This window comes from Astatotilapia calliptera, chromosome 12 (assembly GCF_900246225.1).
Source record: "Astatotilapia calliptera chromosome 12, fAstCal1.2, whole genome shotgun sequence".
NCBI lineage: Eukaryota > Metazoa > Chordata > Actinopteri > Cichliformes > Cichlidae > Astatotilapia > Astatotilapia calliptera.
Window position 1 is genome coordinate 36,091,291 of NC_039313.1, and position 23,174 is coordinate 36,114,464.

The window sequence follows — 23,174 nt, forward strand, 5'->3', positions numbered from 1 at the left end:
GCAATACTGATCAATCTAATAAACTTAGACCTACACCATCCTCCCTATTCTGGTATTTTAAAGAGTACTTAGCATAAATATTAAGCAACCTAACTAATAGGGTTCCAACTCCCAGCAACAACAAAAATAAATAAATAAAAAATAAGGAACCACCCCTCACGCTCCACCTCATGATGCTTAATCGACGTAATCAACCTTAATTTGATGCAGTGTGAAAAAAAATGCACAGAAATCAATTATTTTTCAAGAAATATTAAATAGATTCAACATCTTTCTTCAACAAAATTGCAGACTGCACAGATGGTACCTTCCCAAAGTAAAAAGTACTATAGCTTACTAGGGTATATATATTAGACTTAATAGTCACTATGTACAGTAATTGACTTCTATTCATTTTACATCAAATTAAAACTTTGGGTGTCAGATAATTATTTATTAAAAGCTAGACATTTTAAATGAGAATAAGAAAGAAAAGTATGTCTTTGTGCCCCCTTTTCCCTGTTCATGCCCTATCGGCCCCCCTGGCTAAACTTTGCTAGATCCGCCCCTGCACAGTTACAGCCGTCAGCTACGTAGAAAAAGATCCTGGTGTAGAAAGTAATATTAAATACATTCTAACAACAGCTTATCAAGCTTAAACGTGCTGCTGTTGTTCAGCCGCTGGTTTCCTCTTTCTGGTGCAAAGTGGGCCAAAAACAAACAAGAGAGACGATCAGCTGATCAATGATCAGCTGATCGTTAAGCAGTTTCATGATTGAAGTAGCAGCCGGAGAGCCAGAGGCAGTCGCTTGTTAAGCTTAACGCAGGAATGCTTTACAAACATTCAGAGATGGACTTACACACTTGCTTTACTTCTCTCGGGATAACTTTGTCGGAGATGAAATGCCGGGTTGCTAGCGAAGCTCCAAATGCTATCCAGACCACCGACAGGTCCCGCATGCCACAGCTGCTCTATCACGTGATGCATACTGCTCCGACGTGCTAACGTTCTGAGGTGAGTTACGGCGTGCTGCAAGTTTTGTGAGGTGCTTTCGTGATATTTAATGGATCGGATTACATTTTTTATTTTTCTCCGATATCCGATCCAGTAATTTAGGTCAGTATCGGACCGATACCGATAGTAATATCGGATCGGTCCATCTCTAGTACAAAGCTTTTCCTCTCACACTGCTGATATATCTGCTGGAGCTGTGTTACTTTCATTCTTCATGTATGTGTGTAATCTCCTTATATTTTTCAGGAAAGATGTTGCTTCGTAGTACAAGGTGTCACGGGCTGTGGAGGCAGACTGTGTGTGGTTCAATGAGGACCCAGGTGCAGAAACAGGCGAGTAGACCAAAACTAACTTGAACAAAAAATGAGCCTTTATTAGGTGGCAAAAACAAAGCAGTAAAGACAGAGGCAAAGTTAAACTGGAACCTAAACTGAGAAAACTGAGTCTTAACTATGACAACTAGGAAGACAATGACAAGGAGACTGTGACAACTATGAACAGGACTTTGTGCAAGAACTATGAACCATATACATGATCAAGCAACACGAACTTGACCTGCACAGAGTCCTGAAGTACATAACCTGACGTGACATAAGGGAAGGTACACAGATGATGTGACACTGAACAAAAGAAGACGGAGGTCTTAAATACACATGAGGTGATCAGGGGAAGGGGACACACATGAGGAAACAGCTGACTAGAATGAACCTAATGACGCCACAGAGGAAGTGTAAACTAATCGCATAGATCATGGAAACAAGACTTTGAAAATAAACAGGGAACCTGATGGGGAACAAAAATGACCCGAACTTGACAACATGAACCATACAGAGAAAAAATAGGTAAGAGACACTAAGCAACAAGGAAGACTTAACACAGAGGAAAATCGCACAATCAATCTAAATGAACAAAGAACTATAACTAGGAAACCTAGGAGCTAAAGAAGACTAAATGAACCAAAACATAAACAATGAATATCAAAATGCAATGAAACACTAAAACACTGTGTCACACAACAATAATCCTGACACAAGGCCCAGTTCGGTGTATTTATAGTCCCATTTTCTCCTTGTTGAAGCTCCTCTGTATGTTTTCTGGTTTGTTCCCTGGAATTGGTTTGTTGGTTACTTATTTATTGTGAATCACTTGTACTTTTGACCTTTTGCATTCTCTTAAATACATTAAATAAATATGTTTTCAGTCACGTCTGCGTGACTCCTGCATTTGTGTCCTGCAAAGTATATCAGGTGTTCTCTCTAAAGACTTGTCATATGTGAGTGCACTAACTCGGGTGAAGGTTTGGCTAAAAGAAAATTAGAGCTGTTAGTAATTCATTTTAAATTATGTATGTAATTATTGTGTTTTTGTTTAAGTTTTAAATCTTTAGTGTTGCGGTGTAGGGATAAACACTTTTCCAACTTGTCACTGAGCCACTAAGCACCGCTGTGTTAGAATGAAAATTGAACTGAACTAAATAAAAAGATATAGAACTGAGCATCCTTGATCAGGTCCTCAGAATATTCCTGCTGAGAGGCAACCACATTCCTGATCATCGACACCAGAATTCATTATACAAATATATATATGCACAGCGAGGCTGCTGGTCAGTACATGAAAGATTGGATGTGTAATTTAAAAGGTTTAATTTGATGGTGTGTTCAGTAATGTCAAGAAGCACATAAACACAGAGGTGAATGAAGATGTTTGACTATATCATAGTAACAGTAGAGAAAACTTTAGTCATCATTTACAAAGATAATACAAAAAATGATATCTGAAAAAATGAGGACTCTGAGTTATGTAATTAATAAAAAGAATCATGAGACATTTCATGAGATAAAGAAAAATTTGGACATTACAGAAAAAAATGAATTTCTATTGCAACTAATTTTTTACTGATAATTAAACATTTTAAAAATGGCACTTGTTCATTTATACATTTACAGTATAGGTTCAAAATATGCACAAAAATTAGGCTTATAAGAAGAGACAACTAAAAGGAAAATTATGTTAGAACTCAGGAACACAGAAGTGCATGTAACATGTAACAACAGCTAATTACTATACATGAGATGAATTAGTTTTACCAGTCAGAAGCATATTTAATGTTGGTGTAATGACCTGTAGTTTAATAATGACATTGCTGAGACTGATGATCACTAATCAGTTTCTGTGCTACTTTAAAGATTCTCTTATCTAAATGACAGAAAGAGAAGAACATCTGACGTTTCATTTCATAAAATGCTGCAGGCTGATGAGCTGCTGAGCTCTTCTCCCAAAATATTTTTCATCAACTCATTTAGTTGATCTTTTTGTTTTTCCTGGAGGTCTTCTATGTCCTCCTCAGTCCGATTCTTCATTTGTTTTTCATGTGTTAGCATCAATTTCTTGATCCTATTCAAATTTTCAGTCTTTTTGGTCACACGTCTCACTAAGTCGTACATTTCCTTCTTATGTTCTTCCCTCTGTTTTGCTAAATCATCCACGTGTTTCTTCTGGGCTTGGTTGAACTCTTCAGCTTTCTTTCTGGCTTCCTCTTCATGTTTCTTCTTTAGATCATCCAGAGTTTTCTTATGAATTTCCTCCAATCCTTTTATTTCCTCTTCTCTTCTTCTTTGATCCTCTTCTTTTTTGATTTTTTCACATTCCAGCTTTTCGTTATAATCTTCCTGTAGTTTTTCCATTTTTTCTTTCTCTTCCTCTCGTCTTTTGTCTTCGTCTTGTCGTTGTTTGTCCCACCATTCCTTCTGTTCTTTCTCCCACTCCTCTTGTTTTCTTCTCATCTCTTCTCTGGCTTCTTCCAGTTTTCTGTCCACATTTTCTTTTGCCTCTTTTTCTGACTGAATTTGTTTGTCCAGCTTTTCAAGTTCTGTTTCAAACTCTTGTCGGCGTCTTTCTTCTTCAGCTTCCTTTTCCCTTTTCTCATTTTCCCTGATTTCCTGTTCCTGCTTTCTCTTCTCTTCTTCTTCTCTAATTTTATTTCTCATTTTTTCGAGTTCTTTTTCTCTCTGTATTCTCTCCTTTTCTCTTTCTTCATCGATTCTTTTCTTCATGGCCTCCATATCTTCTTTATATTTTCTTTCCATCTCTTCCTTTTCTTTCTGCATCTTTTCTTCCTTCTCCTTTAAAATCTTCTGCATCTCCTTCCTTATCGCAGTTTCAGACTCTTGCAGCATCTTGTTGGTAAAGCAGCGCCTTCCATTGACCTTCATCATGCTTTCAATCTTTGCTATCAGCTCAATGACTTGTGTATGGTTTTGTTTGTCACGGTTATTGAACACATGGCATCTATCTCCACAGTCAGAGATCAGCTTCTTAAAGGAATCATCACAGTTGTTCTTGATGTAGTCCTCTATGGACTCTCTGTCATGCTCCAGTGTATCTCCTCCTGTTAAAAGAACGATGGTGAACTTTTGAGAATTCTTCCCAAAGAATTGCTTGATGAGTTTCAGTGTCTCCTTCTCCTCTGCTGTGAATCTGCCGATATGAATCACCACTAAGAATACATGTGGTCCTGGAGCCAGGAGACTGACACAATTAACCAGCTCCTCTTGAACCCCTTCTGGTGACAAACTTGTGTCAAACAGACCAGGAGTGTCGACTACAAAAACAGGACGACCGTTCACCTCACCCTCTACTTTCTTACAACATTTGGTGACCGACATTTGACTTGATTTAGCTGTAAACTCGTCTCTTCCTAAAATGGTGTTTCCTGTAGAGCTCTTTCCACAGCCGGTCTTCCCAATCAGCACAATCCTGAGACAGTCTGAGTCCTGTTCTCCAACTTCATCGCCTAAAACATGAAAACAATCAGAGTTAACACTTGTATACTGGATTAAAACTCTGGGTCATTGGAAAATATCACAATCTAAACTACTTACCAGTGACAAGCTTTAAGACTTTCTCCATTTGTGCGTGTAAAAATGTTGTAGTTGTATAACAGCACAGTTGTCCTGTAGGCTGACTAATTTTATCCACAATCTCAAACATCTCTGGGATCTGCTGTTTGTTCTTGGTGTTGAGAACAACAGATCTTCCTCCAGCGCTCTCACAGAGCTCTTGGATGTCTTCATTGTCCTTTCCAAAGTTACCAACAGCTGTATCTGTAGGATCTGAGTCCACAGTGAACAGAATCATGGTGAAGTCATTGACTCGAGAGCTGAATGTGTCCTGGATGGTCTCTAACTCTGCCTTGTCTTCATCAGTGAGGGGAGCCACAGGTAGGACCAGGATGAAGGCATGGACACCCTCAGGATCACAGAGGGAGATACACTTGAGTGATTCCTCCATCACTGCCTCCTGAGGTTTTCCATACAAGGCAGGCAGCTCCACCAGGGAAACCCAACGTCCACACACCTCTCCCTGATGTTTAACACACTCTGATGAGTTGGAGGCTGAATGAAGCTCAGTCTGACCTAAAATGGCCTTGGCTGCTGACGTCTTCTCTGCTCCTCTCCTCCCACACAGAACCAGGTTCAGACTGGACTTCAGATTGGGTTTAGCCTCTTCTTTTAATATGAGATATTTTCCCCAGTTTTTACTCACTATCTCATTCATTTCTTCCATCAACTCTGAGGAATCTGAGAAGGAGTCTTTCCTGTCAAAATTAACAAAGTGCTGCCTTTGTTTGGATTCTTCAATGAGTTTATCCACTGAGTTATTCCCTTCCTCGTTATGCGTTCGGATGACGATGGAGTGATTAAAAGCATCTTGACCAAACAAGCTCAGGACCAAATTCAGAGTTTTTCTGTTCTTCTCAGTGAAATCAGAAGGTTTCACTAACAGCAGCAGAACGTTTGGTCCAGGAGGACAGAGACTCACACAGCTCTTCATCTCTTTAAACAGCTCATCCACAGGCAGACTGAAGATGTTGGGAGTCTTTACTACTGTCAACGATTTCCCGTTCCACTCTCCAGAGGCAGCGCGACATTGCTTTCCTCCAAGGACTTTAGACACAATGGATCTTTTCTTCCCAACGATGATTTTTTCCAGGGCTGATTTCTTGTCATCACTTTTTCCAAACAGCATTATCCTGAGTTTATGTGCTGCAATACAAAAGGTTTTACAGTATTAACTTTTAAAAATTTTAAAAGCAGATATTTTCACTTCTCTCCGGGTACTCCGGCTTCCTCCCAGAGTCCAAAGAAACATGCAGTTAGTGGGGAAAGGTTATTGGAAACTCTAAAATTGCCGATAGGTGTGAATGAGCGAGTGCAACTGGTTGTCTGTGTATATGTTTTAGCCCTGCGACACACTGGCGACCTGTCCAAGGTGTACCCTGCCTCTCGCCCTAAGACAGCTGGGATAGGCTCCAGCTCCCCCTGCAACCCTGGAAAAGGATAAGCGGAAGCGAATGGATGATTCCTAAGAAGAAGAACTCCAAACACAACTATGTCAGATATATGTATAGGGCTACCCACGGCCTTTCCCTGAGCCAGCCCCTGTGAAGCAGCTCATCAATCAGCACCTGGTGGATGGACCTTTACTCATGGGCCCTTGCTGTGCTCAGCCAGAATGCACCATATGTGACTGAACCTCTGTGGGCCCACCCCCTGCAGTTTTATTTGCACTATTTTTTTTTTTTTGAACATCAGTTGTAAGCATAAGGATGATTATGAGTCATTGGGTTAGGGTTGCAAGTCTGGGATCAGTTTTGGAATCATAGGGGTTTCGAGTTTTCAGCTGCAAATAACTGCACTTAAAATAAAAACATCTTCACTGATCTCACATTTTATTTTATTCTTAATGATTATAGTTTTTCATAATAAATTGGATTTTTCACTGATACGTCCTTTTGTTTGTTTGTCCTTGTTTTTTGGCTGTTTGTATTAGGGGTCACCACAACAACATCTATTACTCTATCACTCCTCTTCTGTTACACAAATCCTCTGAATCCAATAATCTTTTCCGTGCTCTTCCTTTTTCACCTCTGCTGCCAGCTCCATCTTCATCATCTTTTGTGCAGCATATCCACTACCCCCTTCTTTACATGTCTAAACCATCTTACTTTGTATCCTAACTTCTCAATCTGAGCTAAGGGATATTTAAGTGCTACATCTGTTTTTATTGAAGGATTGTAGGTTTTGTAATTCTCTGATGAAAACACTAAACATAAAACTGATCATCACATTATATGCAAAAATAAAAAAATGTTGTTCCTGCACTTACCGCCCCTAACAGGATCCAAGGTGGGAGAGACTTTTTGTTCTCGGTAATTACTGGACAAATCAGATGTTTCCTCATTGGAAACTTCCTCCCTCGTGCTCTTCTTCACCACTGTATCTATGGCTGCTAACAGCTGCTCTTGTTCCAGGTTCTTCTGCCACAACAATTTTTCTCTACATTTCTTGATAATCTCTCCTAACTGTGGATGCTGCTGATACTTTTCAGTGGAACTTGAACTCTTGTCTTTGGGCATTATCAGAGCCAGTGAACGATCACATGATGGATCACCGAAGAGTTCAAGGACCATTTGTAGCCTCTGTCTGTGATCCTCAGTGAAGTCTGCAGGCTGGAGGACCAGCAGAAACACATGAGGTCCAGGAGCAGAGAGTCTCACACAGTTCTCAACTTGTTTCCTCAGATCTTCTGGGGAGATTTTAGCCGACAGCAGATCTGGAGTGTTGATGAGATCGATTTCTTTCCCCTTCAGCTCCCTTTTGACTCTCAGACAGAGGTCTGCTTTATCCTCAGAGCTGAACACAGTTGCTCCCAGTATGCAGTTCCCCACTGAGCTCCTCTTAGACCTGTTGTTTCCCAACAGAACGACCCTCAGCTCAGACACTGAAAAAAGTATAATTAGTTCAATTATTGAAAAACTAAGTTCATTTTCAATAGAAAATTATCAGTTATTAATCGTTTTTTGTAGTAGGTTTAGTCAAAAAAAAAGTAAACAAAAAAAATAAAATGTACACTTTCGTTTAATCCCTTATTTCCATTTCATCTAATAAAGATTGTGACTTGTTACTAACAGGCTGATGAATGAGCAGGAAATCCAGGATTAGTAGAAGCTTCATCCATTTTTTTTAAATCCTAAACCTCTTGACACAACATTTGATGCATTAAATTATTATTATTATTATTTTTTAATTTTATTCATCATATATGAAATGCTGTTAGTTTAACTTACACTCCTCAAAGTCAGAGCTGCTGTGTTCTGGTTGATTGAAATCCTCATCTGCAAAAATATAGAAACAAATTCAGCATTCCAAATTTATTGAGAACTCTCCACCAATTAGAAAGAGAAAGGGAAAAAAAGCATCCTCTTTATTTAGTCCACAATAACGTTTCAGCTTCCAACATTTAATTCTGAAGTTTTGCATTGAAAATTCAGTTTCAGGAATACCTATAATTAAAATCAGTTATTCAAACTTAAAAGAACTGCCATTAGATTTGACCATTTAGCTTAAGTATAGGTTATGTTGAAACATGCAGGTCAACAGAAAACTATTCAGTCAGTTAAAAAAAAAAACACTGAAATTTTTAAAATGCTTTTACACTACAAAATTATTCATAAATCCCACCACTGGAAAAACTACCTAATACTGGATTTAGAGAATCTGATATATAAACACAAATCATCTGTGACACTTACTTTCATGCATGTGTACTGACGTGTGCACCTTTTTGTGTTTTTGATGCCCTTTCATTGTGTCTTACTGCAAAGCACTGATCACTTTCAGTCGTCACGAACTAATAGACATTGGCCTCAGCCCGAATTTTACTTCTGATTGAACCGACATTATCCCACCTGAGATTTAAGACTACTGGTCTCTCCGGGGGTTATTGTTGTGAACAGCAAGCGATGCAGACAGTGCAAGGAGAGGAAACAAAAGCGGGAATACAGAGTTTCAAAAACAACAACATAAACCCCTGCCGCCATCAATCTTCCTTACCAACATAAGATCCCTTGAAACAAAATGAAGGATCTACAATCAGAGATTTACTACAACTCCTTTGTCTGGGAGTGTTGTCTACTGACTGTAACTGAATCTTGGCTCCATGCAAATATCCCTGATATTCTACTCAGGCAAGTCTCTGAGGGTCATGTTTTTTTACTTTTCCAGTACTTTCAATACCATCAGGCCGACCCTCCTGGGTGATAAACTGACAGTGATGCAGGTGGATGCTTCTCTGGTGTTCTGGGTTGTTGATTACCTGACAGGAAGACCACAATATGTGCATCTTCCACATTGTGTGTCTGACAAGGTAATCAGCAACACAGGGACACCACAAGGAACTGTCCTCTCCCCCTTCCTCTTCAACCTTTACTCCACATGGCCATGTTTTAATAATCATCTGGGTCATTAAAAAATGGCCAGATGATGCCTTCCTTCAGATACAGGTTTCAATCTGACAGACTGGTCCATTTTTGAACAGCAGGACCTGGAGACATTCACTCAGTCTGTCCTTTTCTATATTAAGTGCTGTGTAGACAACATGACAGTGGCATAAACCATCTGGGTTTTTCCCAACTGATGATGTGTGAAGTCCAGGCTCTGATCAGAACTCGTAACTCAGCCTTCAGGCTGAGGGACAGTTCTCTGTACAGCACTGCCAGAGCCAACGTGGGGAGGGGCATCAAACAGGCCAAGGAGGCCTACAGGAGGAGGATAGAGGGCCTCCTCACTGACAAAAACCTCCAACAGCAGCCTCAAACTGGCAGAGGAGCTAATAATAAATAAATAATGAATTGAATTGAATTGAATTGAATTGAGGCCACTCCTCCCCCACACCCCCGTACCCCACCTGCCTTCCAGCAATATGAGGCCAGGAGGAGACTGAGTGCGTTTAACCCCCAGGAGAGCTGCCGGTCCTGACGGCATCCCAAGGGCTGTGGTTAAAGCCTGCCTGGACTAACTGGAAGGGATCCAGGCTCCTTGACTCATGCCATGGTTCAGAATCAGAATCAGAATCAGAATCGTGTTTATTGGCCAAGTATATGTGCAGACACATACAGGGAATTTGGTTCCGGTAGATGGTGGCTCTCAAGCACAGCAATGTAAATCTCACACACACACACACACACACACACACACACACACAAGTGTCTATATATACACATTACACATACATACACAAAGCTGTGTAAACCAACTATAAATAATGAATCTAAACGTATATACATAAAATACAGAAATGAATGAGGTGGAATGAATACTACAGAATGTACATAAGCTGCAGTTGCAGTCTGGCAGTGTGGCAGGTCAACTGCTAAGAAGGGAGATGGCGAGGGGAAAGAAACTGTTCCTGTGTCGGGTGGTCCTGGTCTGCAGGCTTCTGTACCGTCTGCCAGAGGGCAGCAGATCAAAAAGTCTGTGTGCAGGGTGTGAGGGGTCTGCGATGATTTTCCCTGCTCGTTTCCTGGTTCTTGAGAGGTACAGATCCTGGATGGAGGGCAGGGGGGCGCTGATGATCCTTTCTGCTGCCCGTACAGTCCGCTGCAGTCTGCTCCTGTCCTGTTTAGTGGCTGCTCCATACCAGACTGTGATGGAGGAGCACAGGACAGACTCAATGACCGCAGTGTAGAACTGGATCAGCAGCTCCTGTGGAAGACTGTACTTCCCCAGTTGTCTCAGGAAGTACATCCTCTGCTGGGTCTTTTTGAGGATGGAGTTGATGTTGGTCTCCCACTTCAGGTCCTGGGAGATGGTTGTACCCAGGAACTTGAAGGTCTTCACAGTTGACACAGGGCTGTCTGATATGGTGAGGGGGAGCAGAGTTGAGGGATGTCTCCTGAAGTCCACTGTCATCTCTACAGTCTTAAGCATGTTCAGCTCCAGATTGTGCTGACTGCACCAGAGTACCAGCCGCTCAACTTCCTGCCGGTATGCAGACTCATCACCATCCTGAATGAGGCCAATGACAGTGGTGTCATCTGCAAACTTTAGGAGTTTGACAGCCGAGTTCTTGGAGGTGCAGTCGTTAGTGTAGAGGGAGAACAGTAGTGGTGAGAGGACACATCCTTGAGGGGCACCAATACTGAGGGACCGGGTTTCAGAGGTGATCTCCCCCAGCCTCACTTGTTGCTTTCTGTCTGTCAGGAAGCTGGTGATCCACTGACAGGTAGCTGGTGACACGCTGAGCTGGGAGAGTTTGGAGGAAAGAAGTTCAGGCAGAATGGTGTTAAAAGCCGAACTAAAGTCCACAAACAGGACCCTGGCATAAGTTCCCGGGCAGTCAAGGTGTTGCAGGATGTAATGCAGCCCCATGTTCACTGCATCATCCACCGACCTGTTTGCCTGGTAGGCAAACTGCAGAGGGTCCAGCTGGTGACCTGTAATGTCTTTCAGATGGGCTAACACCAGTCGTTCGAAGGATTTCATGACCACAGACGTCAAGGCGACAGGTCTGTAGTCATTCAGTCCTGTGATGGTGGGTTTCTTGGGAACAGGGATGATGGTGGAGCGTTTGAAGCAGGAGGGAACTTCACACAGCTCCAGCGATCTGTTGAAGATGCGAGTAAAGATGGGAGCCAGCTGTTCAGCACAGGTTTTGAGGCAGGAGGGTGAGACGCCATCTGGTCCGGGGGCTTTCCTGGGCTTCTGTTTCTGGAATAGTCGGCTCACATCCTGAGTGTGTATTCTGAGTTTCAGGGAGGAGCTATTTTAACCCGTACAATAACCCACCCAGCCAATGTCATTGGCATACTTGACAATGACACCACCGGGGTTGGACAGCGTAAAGGGAAGAGGTAGAGATCTTGTCCTGCTGATTTTCAGAAAACAACCTGAAGCTGCCTGTACGTGTTCTCAGCAGAGCTAAAGATTCCCACATAATTCAATTCAGTTTTATTTAAACAGCGCCAAATCACAACAAGAGTCACCTCTGGCCGCTTTATATTTTAAAGTAGAGCCTACAATAATACAGACAGAGAAAAAGCCAACGATCTTATGACCCCCTATGAGCAAGCACTTTGGCCAAAGTGGGAAAGAAAAACTTCCTTTCAACAAGAAGAAACCTCCAACAGAATCAGCTCCTACCGCTATTCAGTGGAGATCATGCTCTCCCTAACCCCTGCCTGGGTGTTCGGTACTCAGGCCATGTCCACACTAATACGTTTTTGTTTGAAAACGCATCATTTTCTCTCCATTGTGGCATCCCGTCCACACCGAGATGGTGTTTTGGCTCTAGGAAAATGCAGCGTTTTGAAAGCGCTCTCCAAAGTGGATGCATTTGAAAATGCCGTTTTTGCAGCAGTGCAGAAAACTGAGCCTTTTCGAAAACGATGACGCATTTTAGTCATGTGAGTAAGTAATGGAGTGCTGGCTTCCACAGTCACCTGACCTAAACCCAATCAAGATGGTATCAGAATCAGAAGAATCAGAATCAGAATCAGAAAGGGTTTTATTGCCAAATGTTGAGCAGGTTTACAACATTAGGAAATTGCTGCGGTGCTTCAGTGCAAACATACTGTCATAAATTACGCTTAAATAGACATGAAAATAAAAATAAGAATAAGAATTAAAAGTGCTAAGTAGATAGATATATACATGATATATACATGAGTGCAGGTGGTGATCAGTGCCAAACATGGAATGATGCAGTGACACAGCGTAGGGTGTTAGTGGTGGGAACAGTCATATGGTTATTGTTCATGTGTCCAACAGCAGAGGGGAAGAAACTGTTCTTATGGCGAGAGGTTCTGGTGCGAATGGACCGGAGCCTCCTGCCTGAGGGGAGCAGGTCAAACAGACTGTGTCCAGGGTGAGAAGGGTCAGCTGAGATCCGAGCTGCACGCCGCAGTGTCCTGGAGGTGTACAGGTCCTGCAGAGATGGGAGTCTGCAGCCAATCACCTTCTCAGCAGAGCGCACGACACGCTGCAGTCTCTGTTTGTCCCTGATAGTGGCTCCAGCGTACCACACGGTGATGGAGGAGGTGAGGATGGACTCGATGATTGCAGTGTAGAATTGCATCATCGTCCGTGTTGGCAGGTTGAATTTCTTCAGCTGCCTCAGGAAGTACATCCTCTGCTGGGCTTTCTTGATGACGGAGGTGATGGTGGGCTCCCACTTCAGGTCCTGGGTGATGGTGGTACCCAGGAAGCAGTATGAGTCCACAGAGGTGATGGGGGTGTCAGTCAGGATGATGGGGGGGAGTGGGGCTGTGTGCTTCCTGAAGTCCACAATAATCTCCACTGTCTTCTGGGCATTCAGCACCAGGTTGTTGTGGCTGCACCAAGACACCAGACGTTCAACCTCCCTCCTGTAGGCAGACTCATCCCCGTCCGAGATGAGTCCAATAACGGTGGTGTCATCTGCAAACTTGATTAGCTTGACAGACTGGTGGGTGGAGGTGCAGCAGTTGGTGTACAGGGAGAAGAGCAGAGGAGAAAGAACACAGCCCTGAGGGGAGCCGGTGCTGATGGTCCGGGAGTCCGAGACATTCTTTCCCAGCCTCACATGCTGCTTCCTGTCCGTCAGGAAGTCAGTGATCCACCGGCAGATGGGATCAGGCACATTCATCTGGGAAAGCTTGTCTCGGAGATGGTCTGGAAGGATGGTGTTGAAGGCAGAGCTGAAGTCCACAAACAGGATCCTGGCGTAGGTTCCTGGGGAGTCCAGATGCTGCAGGATGAAGTGTAGGGCCATGTTGATGGCGTCATCTACAGACCTGTTTGCTCTGTATGCAAACTGCAGGGGGTCCAGGAGGGGGGCCGTGAGGGTCCTGAGATGGGAGAGAAGTAGGCGCTCAAAAGACTTCATGACCACAGATGTCAGAGCCACGGGTCTGTAGTCATTTAGTCCAGTGATCCTAGGTTTCTTGGGGACAGGGATTATGGTAGAGGACTTGAAGCAGGCAGGCACATGACATGCCTGCAGTGAGGAGTTGAAGATGCCAGAAAACACTGGGGCCAGCTCGTTTGCACAGTGTCTGAGGGTGGCAGGAGACACACCGTCTGGGCCGGGAGCTTTCCGAGCATTCAGACTCCTAAACTGCTTCCTCACATCTGCTTCATGAATATGAAGAGTTGTGGTGGGAGGAGGTGGTGTGAAATCCTCTTTTGTGTGGGGTGAGGGGGCGGGTGTTGTAGGTGAAGTGATTGAAGGTGGTGATGGCTCTATGGAGGGGGGAGAGGTGGGGGGAATGAGTGTCCAAAGTGTCTCTATTGTTGGGGCCGTTGGAGGTGTGAAGGCTGCCTGATGGCTCGTCAAAACGGCAGTAGAAGTCGTTAAGGGTGTTGGCCAAGAGCAAGTCATCAGTGGAGTGGGGGGTTTTAGGCTTGTAGTTTGTGATATTCCTAAAACCTTTCCACACAGAGGCCGAGTCATTCTCTGAGATCTGCTGCTGCATCTTCTCAGAGTGCTGATGTTTAGCAATGTCCACTTCTTTAGTGAACCTGTACTTGGCCTCTCTGTAGCAGTCCCTGTCTCCGCTTCTGAACGCCTTTCTCTTTTCCAGCCACAGCTTTTTGAGTTTAGGAGTAAACCAGGGTTTGTCATTGTTATAACTCACCCTGGTGCGTGATGGCACAATGCTGTCCTCACAGAAGTGGATATAGGAGGTGACAGTGTCCGTAAACTCGTCCAAGCTGTTAGAAGCAGCCTTCAGTGTGTCCCAGTCTGTAGACTCCAAACACGTGCGAAGCTCCTCCACAGCCTCGTTGCTCCACAGTTTTTTGGTCCTCACGACAGGTTTGGAGAGCTTCAGCCTCTGTCTGTACGCGGGGATTAGGTGGATCATGACGTGATCAGAAAGTCCGAGTGAAGCGCGGGGCACCGCGCGATAGGCCCCGCTGATCGTGCTGTAACAGTGGTCTAATGTCCTCTCCTCTCTGGTCGGGCATTTAATATACTGCTTGTATTTGGGAAGCTCATGGCTCAGATTGGCTTTGTTAAAGTCCCCAAGAGCAATGATGAGAGAGTCCGGGAATGTCCGCTCCATGTGGAGAATCTGCTCCGCGAGTGCGCACTGAGCTGCCTGCACATCCGCATCTGGCGGGATGTAAACAGCGGCCAGGATGAATGAAGCAAACTCCCGCGGAGAATAAAAAGATATTCCAGAGAGGAAGAGCAGTGCTGAGCAATCACTGTCACATCTGTGCACCAGCCACTATTAATGTAGAAGCAGACACCTCCACCTGTGGTCTTACCAGAGAGAGAGGCCTGCCGGTCAGCGCGCAGCAGATGAAAGCCCTCCAGCTTGAGCGCGCTGTCCGGGATGTCCTCACTGAGCCACGACTCCGTAAAACATAAGACACAGGAGGAGGCAACGCCTCTGTTCATGCTTCTCATCAGGGCCAGCTCATCTATCTTATTCCTGAGTGAGCGTACGTTGGAAAGGAAGATCCCAGGAAGAGCAGTTCGCAGTCCGCGTCTCCTCAGATGCACGAGTGCGCCGGCTCGCTTACCTCTCTTTCGGCGTCTCGCTTTCCTGGTCAGAGTCTGCAGTAAATCTGCCGCAGATGCGACAAATATTGGAAGTAAATCCACAGGTGTTGTAGTCCTGTGGTTAAGAAGCTCTTCTCTGGTGTAAGAATATCCAGAGGAGTGCCCAGACACAGAAGTTATGCACAAAAACAAGACAGAAGTAACGCACTGAAGCACCAGGGCATCCATACACGGCACCATCTTGGAGAAGGTATGGGATAAGATGTCCCGCAGAGTGAAAACCAAAGGGCCAACAAGTGCTCAGCATCTCTGGGAACTCCTTCAAGACTGTTGGAAAACCATTTCAGGTGATGACCTCATGAAGCTCATGGAGAGAACGCCAAGAGTGTGCAAAGCAGGAATCAAAGCAAAGGGTGGTTATTTGAAGAATGTGTGTCCAAAACCTTTGACTGGTAGTGTATTTCCTCTTGATTGTATGTGTTGTATATTTTTCTCCTGTTTGTTATTTCCTCCTGCCTGGCTCAGAGTCTCCACTCTAATTCATCCCAGAGGTGTTCTGTCAGTTTGAGGTCTGGACTCTGTGAAGGCCAGTCAAGTTCTTCCACACCACACTGGCTCATACATGTCTTTAAGGACCTTACTTTATGAACTGGTGTGCAATCATGTTGGAACAGGAAGGTGACGTCCACGAACTGTTCCAACTTAATTGGGAGCATGAAGTTCTCCAAAATGTCTTGGTACGCTGAAGCATTAAGAGCTTTCACTGCTGGCGCCTGTTTAGATCTGAGATGAGGAGGGGCTAGAGGCATGAGAGCGGCCAACCCAGGTTTAAAACTGACCCATGGCCATTTGCCATGTCTTCCCTTCTCTCTCTCGACTCTGCAGAAAGTTGGCAGCCTCTGCATGTGCCTCAGCATCTGCTGACCCCACTCTGCAACTTTAAGCAGCCTAACACTTGCCATCATTTCCATTCACTTCTGCTACGCTGAGCATGAACAGAATACTCTGTTAGGGTTGAAAATTATATTTTTATTAAATGATTAAACAAAGCTTTTTTAATTATCTTTTATACACACTACAATTGCGCTTATATGAGTTGGCATTCCGTCTTTTGAAGGTTCAGAGCTTCATTCATTGATTGTCTGAGTTGATATATTGCAGGATGACGTAGAAGTGCAAAAAGATATGCAACATGCTTACACAAATCACAATTGATAATAAGTATCAGGATATTCTCTGGACAGGGAGTCCGAAAAAGATGTCCTGAGTGGAGCCTTAGAATCAGCAGCTAGCCAAGGCTACGTAGGGTGCGTTTTTGTTTTGTCTTTCCAATTCCAGGAAAGGAGCATATAGGAGGTCGAGGAGCCGAACGGACACGGGGGAGGATTTTGCAGAAGCCATCAGGATGGGTGTTTGAAGAAGATAGCCATAATCATTTGTTGTTGTTACTGTATAAAACCTGTGCAGCCATTTCAGGGCCAACCTTGGTGCGAGGCAGTATGCTGTATCATATTCACGGTCCATAGTGCTATGTCACACTTGTAATTTCAACTGCCCAGCAAATTAAATCTTTTTAAATGACACAACATTCCCCCGGATTCCTTCTTAAAAATTTGAAACAAGTAGTTTTCAAAGACGGGGTGATCGTGGCTCAAGAGTTAGCAGTTCGTCTTGTAATCGGAAGGTTGTCAGTTCGAGCCCCGGCTCCGACAGTCTCGGTCGTTGAGTCCTTGGGCAAGACACTTCACCCGTTGCCTACTGGTGGTGGTCAGAGGGCCCGGTGGCGCCAGTGTCCGGCAGCCTCGCCTCTGTCAGTGTGCCCCAGGGTGGCTGTGGCTACAATGTAGCTGCCATCACCAGTGTGTGAATGGGTGGATGACTGGATATGTAAAGCGCTTTGGGGTCCTTAGGAACCAAGTAAAGTGCAATACAAACACAGGCCATTTACCAAAGTTTATCTTGAAAAAGCATTGGAGTTTGGTTAAGTTTGCGCTGTAAAGATTTAAAGTTAGCAATTTCTACAGGAGTTATGCTACTCTAACGATACTTAAAACAATAGGAAACAATAAGTTACACAAATTTTTGTTGACATTTTTAATTTTAAAGTCTTTTTAAAATCTGTCAGCAAGTGACACGTTTAACTCAAATGAAAGGATTTATATGTTTATATATAAATCATTTAGATTATATAAATTTAAATGTGTTTTAAATTTCAAGCGTTTAATTGCTTGATTTTATATTTATCCAGTAATGTATCGAGACATCAAGGTGCTGCATCTTAAATCTGTAATAGTAAATAAGAATAATCGACACAATTGACTGAATGTACTAAGCAAAAACTTAAAGATCTGTCACTGGATTAAAAGGTAATAAGTACCTACTCATATATGACATTTTAAGTTTTTGACCATGTTTCATAAGGACCGAGTTCATTAGTTTCTGGATGATGACAAATTCTGAGTATTTTGCCTCTATGTACCACCATAGTGGATTGTAAAATCAAATAATTTAGATGTGATTAAAGTGCATTACATCTTATATCCCACAGAAAATACCTTCTGCTGCAGTTCTGAGATAACTAGAGTTAAAAAATGTACACGTGAGAATCTACTTTATTCCTCTCACCACATTTGGATATATAGCAGCTGAGTGAAACCGTACTCCATGTAAAAGTGGTTTTCAGTTGTTTTTCTTTGTAATGCAGCCCAAAATGGACCTCTTAGCCTGATTTTTAATTTTTGTCCTTGTTTTCCACAGAGTTTTTGGTTTTATTAAACTAACATAAGTCTATTAGCAGTGATGTCACGTTCTGTAAAGGACAAGATGGCACTAAGTGCAGGTAGAGGAGATAAAGGACATGCATTTAATAGGCACAGATACAGCATTCAACATTTTGTTTATTGTTTTCATTTTTCTGTTGTGTGTCTTCCAAGGATTTTTTGACTGTTCTTGCAGTGACAATTTTTACTAAATGTGATGTTTCACTTTAACCAAATAAAAACTTGTAATGAGAAAATTTTTCATTCAGGGCTGATTTATGGCATGAACATTTGCTCCTTTGTTAAGAAAGTAATTATTGAATACAAAATGAAAAAACAAAACAAAAACAATTGTTCTTCCTTTAACAATACAATTTTATTTATATAGCACATTTAAGAAACCACAGGTATGCCAAAGTGCTTCACAGAATGAGTTAGGAGCAATAATAAATACAAATATGAAGCACAAAATACTAATAAAATATACTAACAGGCGGGTGACATAACTAACCAATAATACACCAGGCATAGTAGGCACAACCCGAAAGGCTTAAGGTTAAAACATTATAAACATTAACAAAATGATAAAGATAAGTTCCAGTACACTAAAAATGTGGGCTCTAGGAGGCGGGGAAAGCAAGGCTAAACAAATAAGTTTTTAATCGAGATTTAAAAGACTGAATTGAATCAGACGCCCGAATAGCTAGAGGGAGGTTATTCCAGAAGCAGGGTGCGACAGCGTTGAATGCTCGGTCACCTCTGGTCTTGAGCCGAGATCTAGGTCGCATCAGGAGCATTTGGCCTGCTGATCTAAGCGCTCTCCCAGGGATATAAAAGCTGAGGAGATCCGTAACATAGCTGGGTGCGGTGTTATTTATGATTTTAAAAGTGAGCAATAAGAATTATTGAGACAGAGAATTATTTTATTTTCATATTTTTATTTCCAACACTGGAACCATTGCATTGTCTTGAAATGATCAAAAACCAAAAAGTTTCAACCAGTTTTCACATTTCTGTCAGTTCACAGTGTATAACACGGAATCTGATCTCACCAGGCTACAGTGTGTTTAAACAGTGTGTTATCTAGACCAGTGAAGTCTGGCTGGACTCACCCGGTGCTGCTGCTGCTGCCATAATGTCACTCTGCTGAAAATCCCACAGACTGATTGAACTGGAGGAAAGAAAGAAAAAGATTTTAGTCTTTCTTGTTCTAAACCTGCTTTTAGAAACACATATTTCCAAAGACAGAGGGCATGCATTATAGTTTTGGACAAACAGCGAATACTCAATACTTTCTCTGTACTTTGTCCTCGGATCTCTGCAGATTAAGATGGTTTGCTCAGATGGCAATACAGAAATTATTTAGATAGCATTAGTATGATCATTTTGATTTTTGTTCAGAAATTACACATTTCTTTGAGTTGTTCACAAATCTTTTGTTCAAAATAACATTTATTATTACCATATTACATTTGTGATGGACACTGTTGGAAAACTCATCTCTGACATCAGAATATCATAAACTGTGAGCGGCAGGAAGGATGGGACACAAATCCAGACTCGACAAGCAAGTAAAAAGTAAACTCAAAAAACAGCGAACACAAGGAAAACCAACATTAACTAAACTGAGAATACAAAAAAAAAAACTAGACATGCATGCAGGCTGGCAGACAGTAAGGTATGAGAGAGATGCTGGCATAAATGCACAAAAGGATAACGAGGGAAGTGAGAACACACGGGGAACACAGCTGACACGAATTAGCATGACGCCACTGGGGAAGCACACCGAACATGCAAACACAAGACTTTCACAATAAAACAGGAAACTGAGAAACATGTCAAGTGCACAAGAAGCAGATGAGAGGGAGCGAGGGTGAGAGAGAGACATGACAGACTGGGGAAACATGAATTAACAAGACAAGCAGGGGGGGAAACATCGAATGACACAGAACTCCTTTTTGTACAAACATAATTTAAAAAGTCATAAAAACTTTATGGCACCCTTAAACTTTTTTCTTTTTTTGCTTTTATTTGTGAAAAGCCAGTTAGTACAGTTATTCGACACTTTGGTTGAATCAGTGGAAATAAACTAAACAGACCTAAAACTTTGGAAGAAGAGCTGACAAACGACACAACTGGAATCCCTCAAATTTAATGAGATAGGAAGAAGAGAGAAAGTACAACAACAATACAGTAAGAGTAAAGTTACACTGACATCCGTTTGTAAAACATTCTGGATGAATAAAGTACAGGTCAACATTTAAAAGACAAAATCTGTGTTTTGTGAATACAGAATTTTGGCAGAGATCTTTAGAGATCTAAAGCTTACCAGAAGTATGTTTTTACCTGACTTCTCAAAGAGAGATGAACGGTGTCTTTTTGACTGATTGAAAAAAATTCTCTTGGTGTTCAGTTTGGTTAAAAGCACAAAGGACATCACTTCCATCTCAGTAAACTCCTCACATAAAGAGAAAATTCAAACCCAGACCTTGATGTGTGGCATCACAGGTTATCAGTACCAACAGAAAGTCTTTACTAAATGTTTCAACTTCCAGTTTACATGTAAATTTAAGAATCTCTTTGTTGCTGAAGTGGATTATTTTACCCTACTTAGATGGTGCCACTCATTTGTCAGTTATTCCATAAAAGTACACAAAACTGATCAAAAACAGCTTAAGCTTTAATACACAGTAGCCTTCAGGGGTGTAAAGCTAAGCCTGTAAGTAGCAGAGTGCACCGATCATGCAGGCGGGTGTCAGAGTGCAGTGAGGAGAGCTGTAAGAACAGCCGTGCCCACACCTTTCAGTCACAAAACTGATACTTTACTTTTTAGTAAATCGTGACATTAGCTTTTGAAAGCCAAACAAAAGTTTTGCACTGGTTTAAAAAACGTAGCATATCTGCTCCTAATTATTGGTTTGCCAATTTTAACAGTTTGTCTTTGGCTCTCTTGCATGTATTAAAGTTAATGAAGACTAAACTTCAATCAGATAATGTTAAATGTAAATTAGACAAAGAAGTGTCAGAGTGTCATCCCAGTGCGAGGTTGGTGTAGGTCAGACATGAACAGCATACTGACTGATCTGTACAAGTTTAAGCAGGTTATAGTTCGAGTGATTCCTTTGCAGCAGCAGGTGTTTGTGTGTGTTACCTGTTTGCCTTGCTCTGAGTTCGCAGCTGAACACCTCTGCACGCTCGGACAGACAGCACTGCTTCTTCCTTTGTCTGTTTGTGTCTCTCATGTTGGTGGGTGAGAGAGTGGGACACTTTGTAGGTGGGCTGTAAGCTGCCTGCCCAATCAGAACTTACACTCCCTAAACGAACAAAAAATAACAACTCCAATCAGAATCAGGGAAGTCATTACGGCTGGAAAACAAGACACAGCTGAATCAAACTATCACAGAACACTAAGGCACGGGAAACAAATAAATTAAAACAGCAAGTTAAAAAAAACAGAACGCTTACACAGAGGAACACTGCCAGGTGTTAGGACAACAAACCGAATTACCAAGGATTAAATAGAAACAACAGGGTGTTAGGGGGAATTGTTACATGTTGTCATTTTTGCGCTTACAACTGTGGATCTTGTTTCAAACTGTATGATCAAAGACCTTCTTTTGTTCCTATCCACCTCCCCGGCCTGTTGAGTGGTGGGGGAGGTTAGAGTGTTTAATTGCAGGCACATCCTATGTGAGGTTTCTTTTTCCTTGTTTAGTAAACGTCCTGCCGTTTATGGCCTCACCTGTGTTTGTGTACGGTGGACCGTTAGAGGGGTTAAACTGTATGTAGGGGTGGGGTGAGATGACACTTTTTTTATGACCAAGAATGGTAAATGGCTTGTATTTCTATAGCGCTTTACTAGTCCCTAAGGACCCCAAAGCGCTTCACACTACATCCAGTCATCCACACATTCACACACTGGTGATGGCAGCTACATTGTAGCCACAGCCACCCTGGGGCGCACTGACAGAGGCGAGTATGTAGTTATCTTGCTGTAGCAATTGATTGTTTGTATCTTCCTTTAAATGCCAGTTTTTTTTGCAATGCTCCTTTCAAAACACTGCAAATTGTCACTTTTATGAATAAGTAGATTGGGTGAAAAACTACAGTTTTCTTGCTGTAATCATGTTAAGAATGTAGTTAATACTGTTGTAACCAGGAAGTCACGCACACAGAGACACTCACACGTGCATACACACCCACACACACACACGCTCGCACACACACACGGTGCCTGACACGCCACGTGGGTTTTTTCGATGGGTGGTGCTTGTGTAAACTATAACTGTATTTAACAAAAAGGCTGCAGAGGGAGCCAAGGTCAGAGCCGTTTGAGGTCGAGGGCAGAGTGCTGCTCTGAAAATCCGACCAGGCTTCCCTTGTGCACGTTAAAACCGATCGATCGCTGTTCTGTCTTGCTTTGATCATGGGAATAAGTCTCTGAGTCAGCGAGGTCTATAAGTTTAGACCTAACACAGGATCTAATCAAATAACTCAAAAAATGCAATACAGACAGAACCTGCAACTAAGAGCTAATGGCTCAAGATACTAAGGAAAAGAACCAGACCACAAACACAAGGACTTGGAAAAGTTCATTTATAAGTAGAGCCGCTATTATTTTGCTCTCTGTGTTTTATGAAGCTTATGCACAAGTTCAGTAGTGAATGTCTGTAATCGGTCATCTGCCTGCTTTCCTGAGTGTTTGGCTGCTTTTCTGTTCTTTACACTGCTATCACTTTTCCATGCTGTCAATCATTACTCTAATCCAATCATTTTCTTTCCTGCCTTCTTTGGGCCAATCAGCCTCCATGTTGCATAGTTTAAATCTGTGCTCTCCGTCATCCTCATTTTCAAACTCTCATTTTTGCCACTCACCTTCTCCCCATCTCCACATCACAGACTCCTCAGTCAGACCTCCATCCAAGCCTCAGTCTTCATCTTCATCACCACCGGCGCCTAGACTCTGGGTTGGTCCTGTCCTAAATCACCACCAGGATTCTGTTCTGCCACAATGGGTCATCAGAGTCTAATCACCAAATACATTCATTTCTCTGTCTCAGTTAATCATGTTCACTACTTCCTGTGAACAT

The 23,174-nt window shown here is 42.6% G+C and overlaps 1 protein-coding gene across 1 annotated transcript; it reads right to left on the minus strand.

Moving 5' to 3' along the window:
- Nucleotides 1-2,753: 2,753 nt before the first annotated feature.
- LOC113033265 (GTPase IMAP family member 8-like) lies at nucleotides 2,754-21,712 on the minus strand. The gene is made up of 6 exons (XM_026186900.1): nucleotides 21,236-21,712; nucleotides 19,197-19,255; nucleotides 8,124-8,171; nucleotides 7,163-7,777; nucleotides 4,876-6,039; nucleotides 2,754-4,787 (listed from the first exon to the last, which is right to left on the minus strand). The coding sequence occupies exons 2-6, from the start codon at nucleotides 19,216-19,218 to the stop codon at nucleotides 3,229-3,231; spliced, it is 3,408 nt and encodes a 1,135-aa protein (XP_026042685.1). The 5' UTR covers nucleotides 19,219-19,255; nucleotides 21,236-21,712; the 3' UTR covers nucleotides 2,754-3,228.
- Nucleotides 21,713-23,174: the final 1,462 nt, after the last annotated feature.

Bases quoted from the DNA above. Each gene is read 5' to 3' on its own strand.
- LOC113033265 (XM_026186900.1), bottom strand. From the start codon at position 19,218: ATGGCAGCAGCAGCAGCACCGG. The intron at 7,778-8,123 runs GTAAGTTAAACT...TACTTTTTTCAG, and splicing joins CAGCTCTGACTTTGAGGAGT to TGTCTGAGCTGAGGGTCGTT. The intron at 4,788-4,875 runs GTAAGTAGTTTA...TTCATGTTTTAG, and splicing joins AGTCTTAAAGCTTGTCACTG to GCGATGAAGTTGGAGAACAG.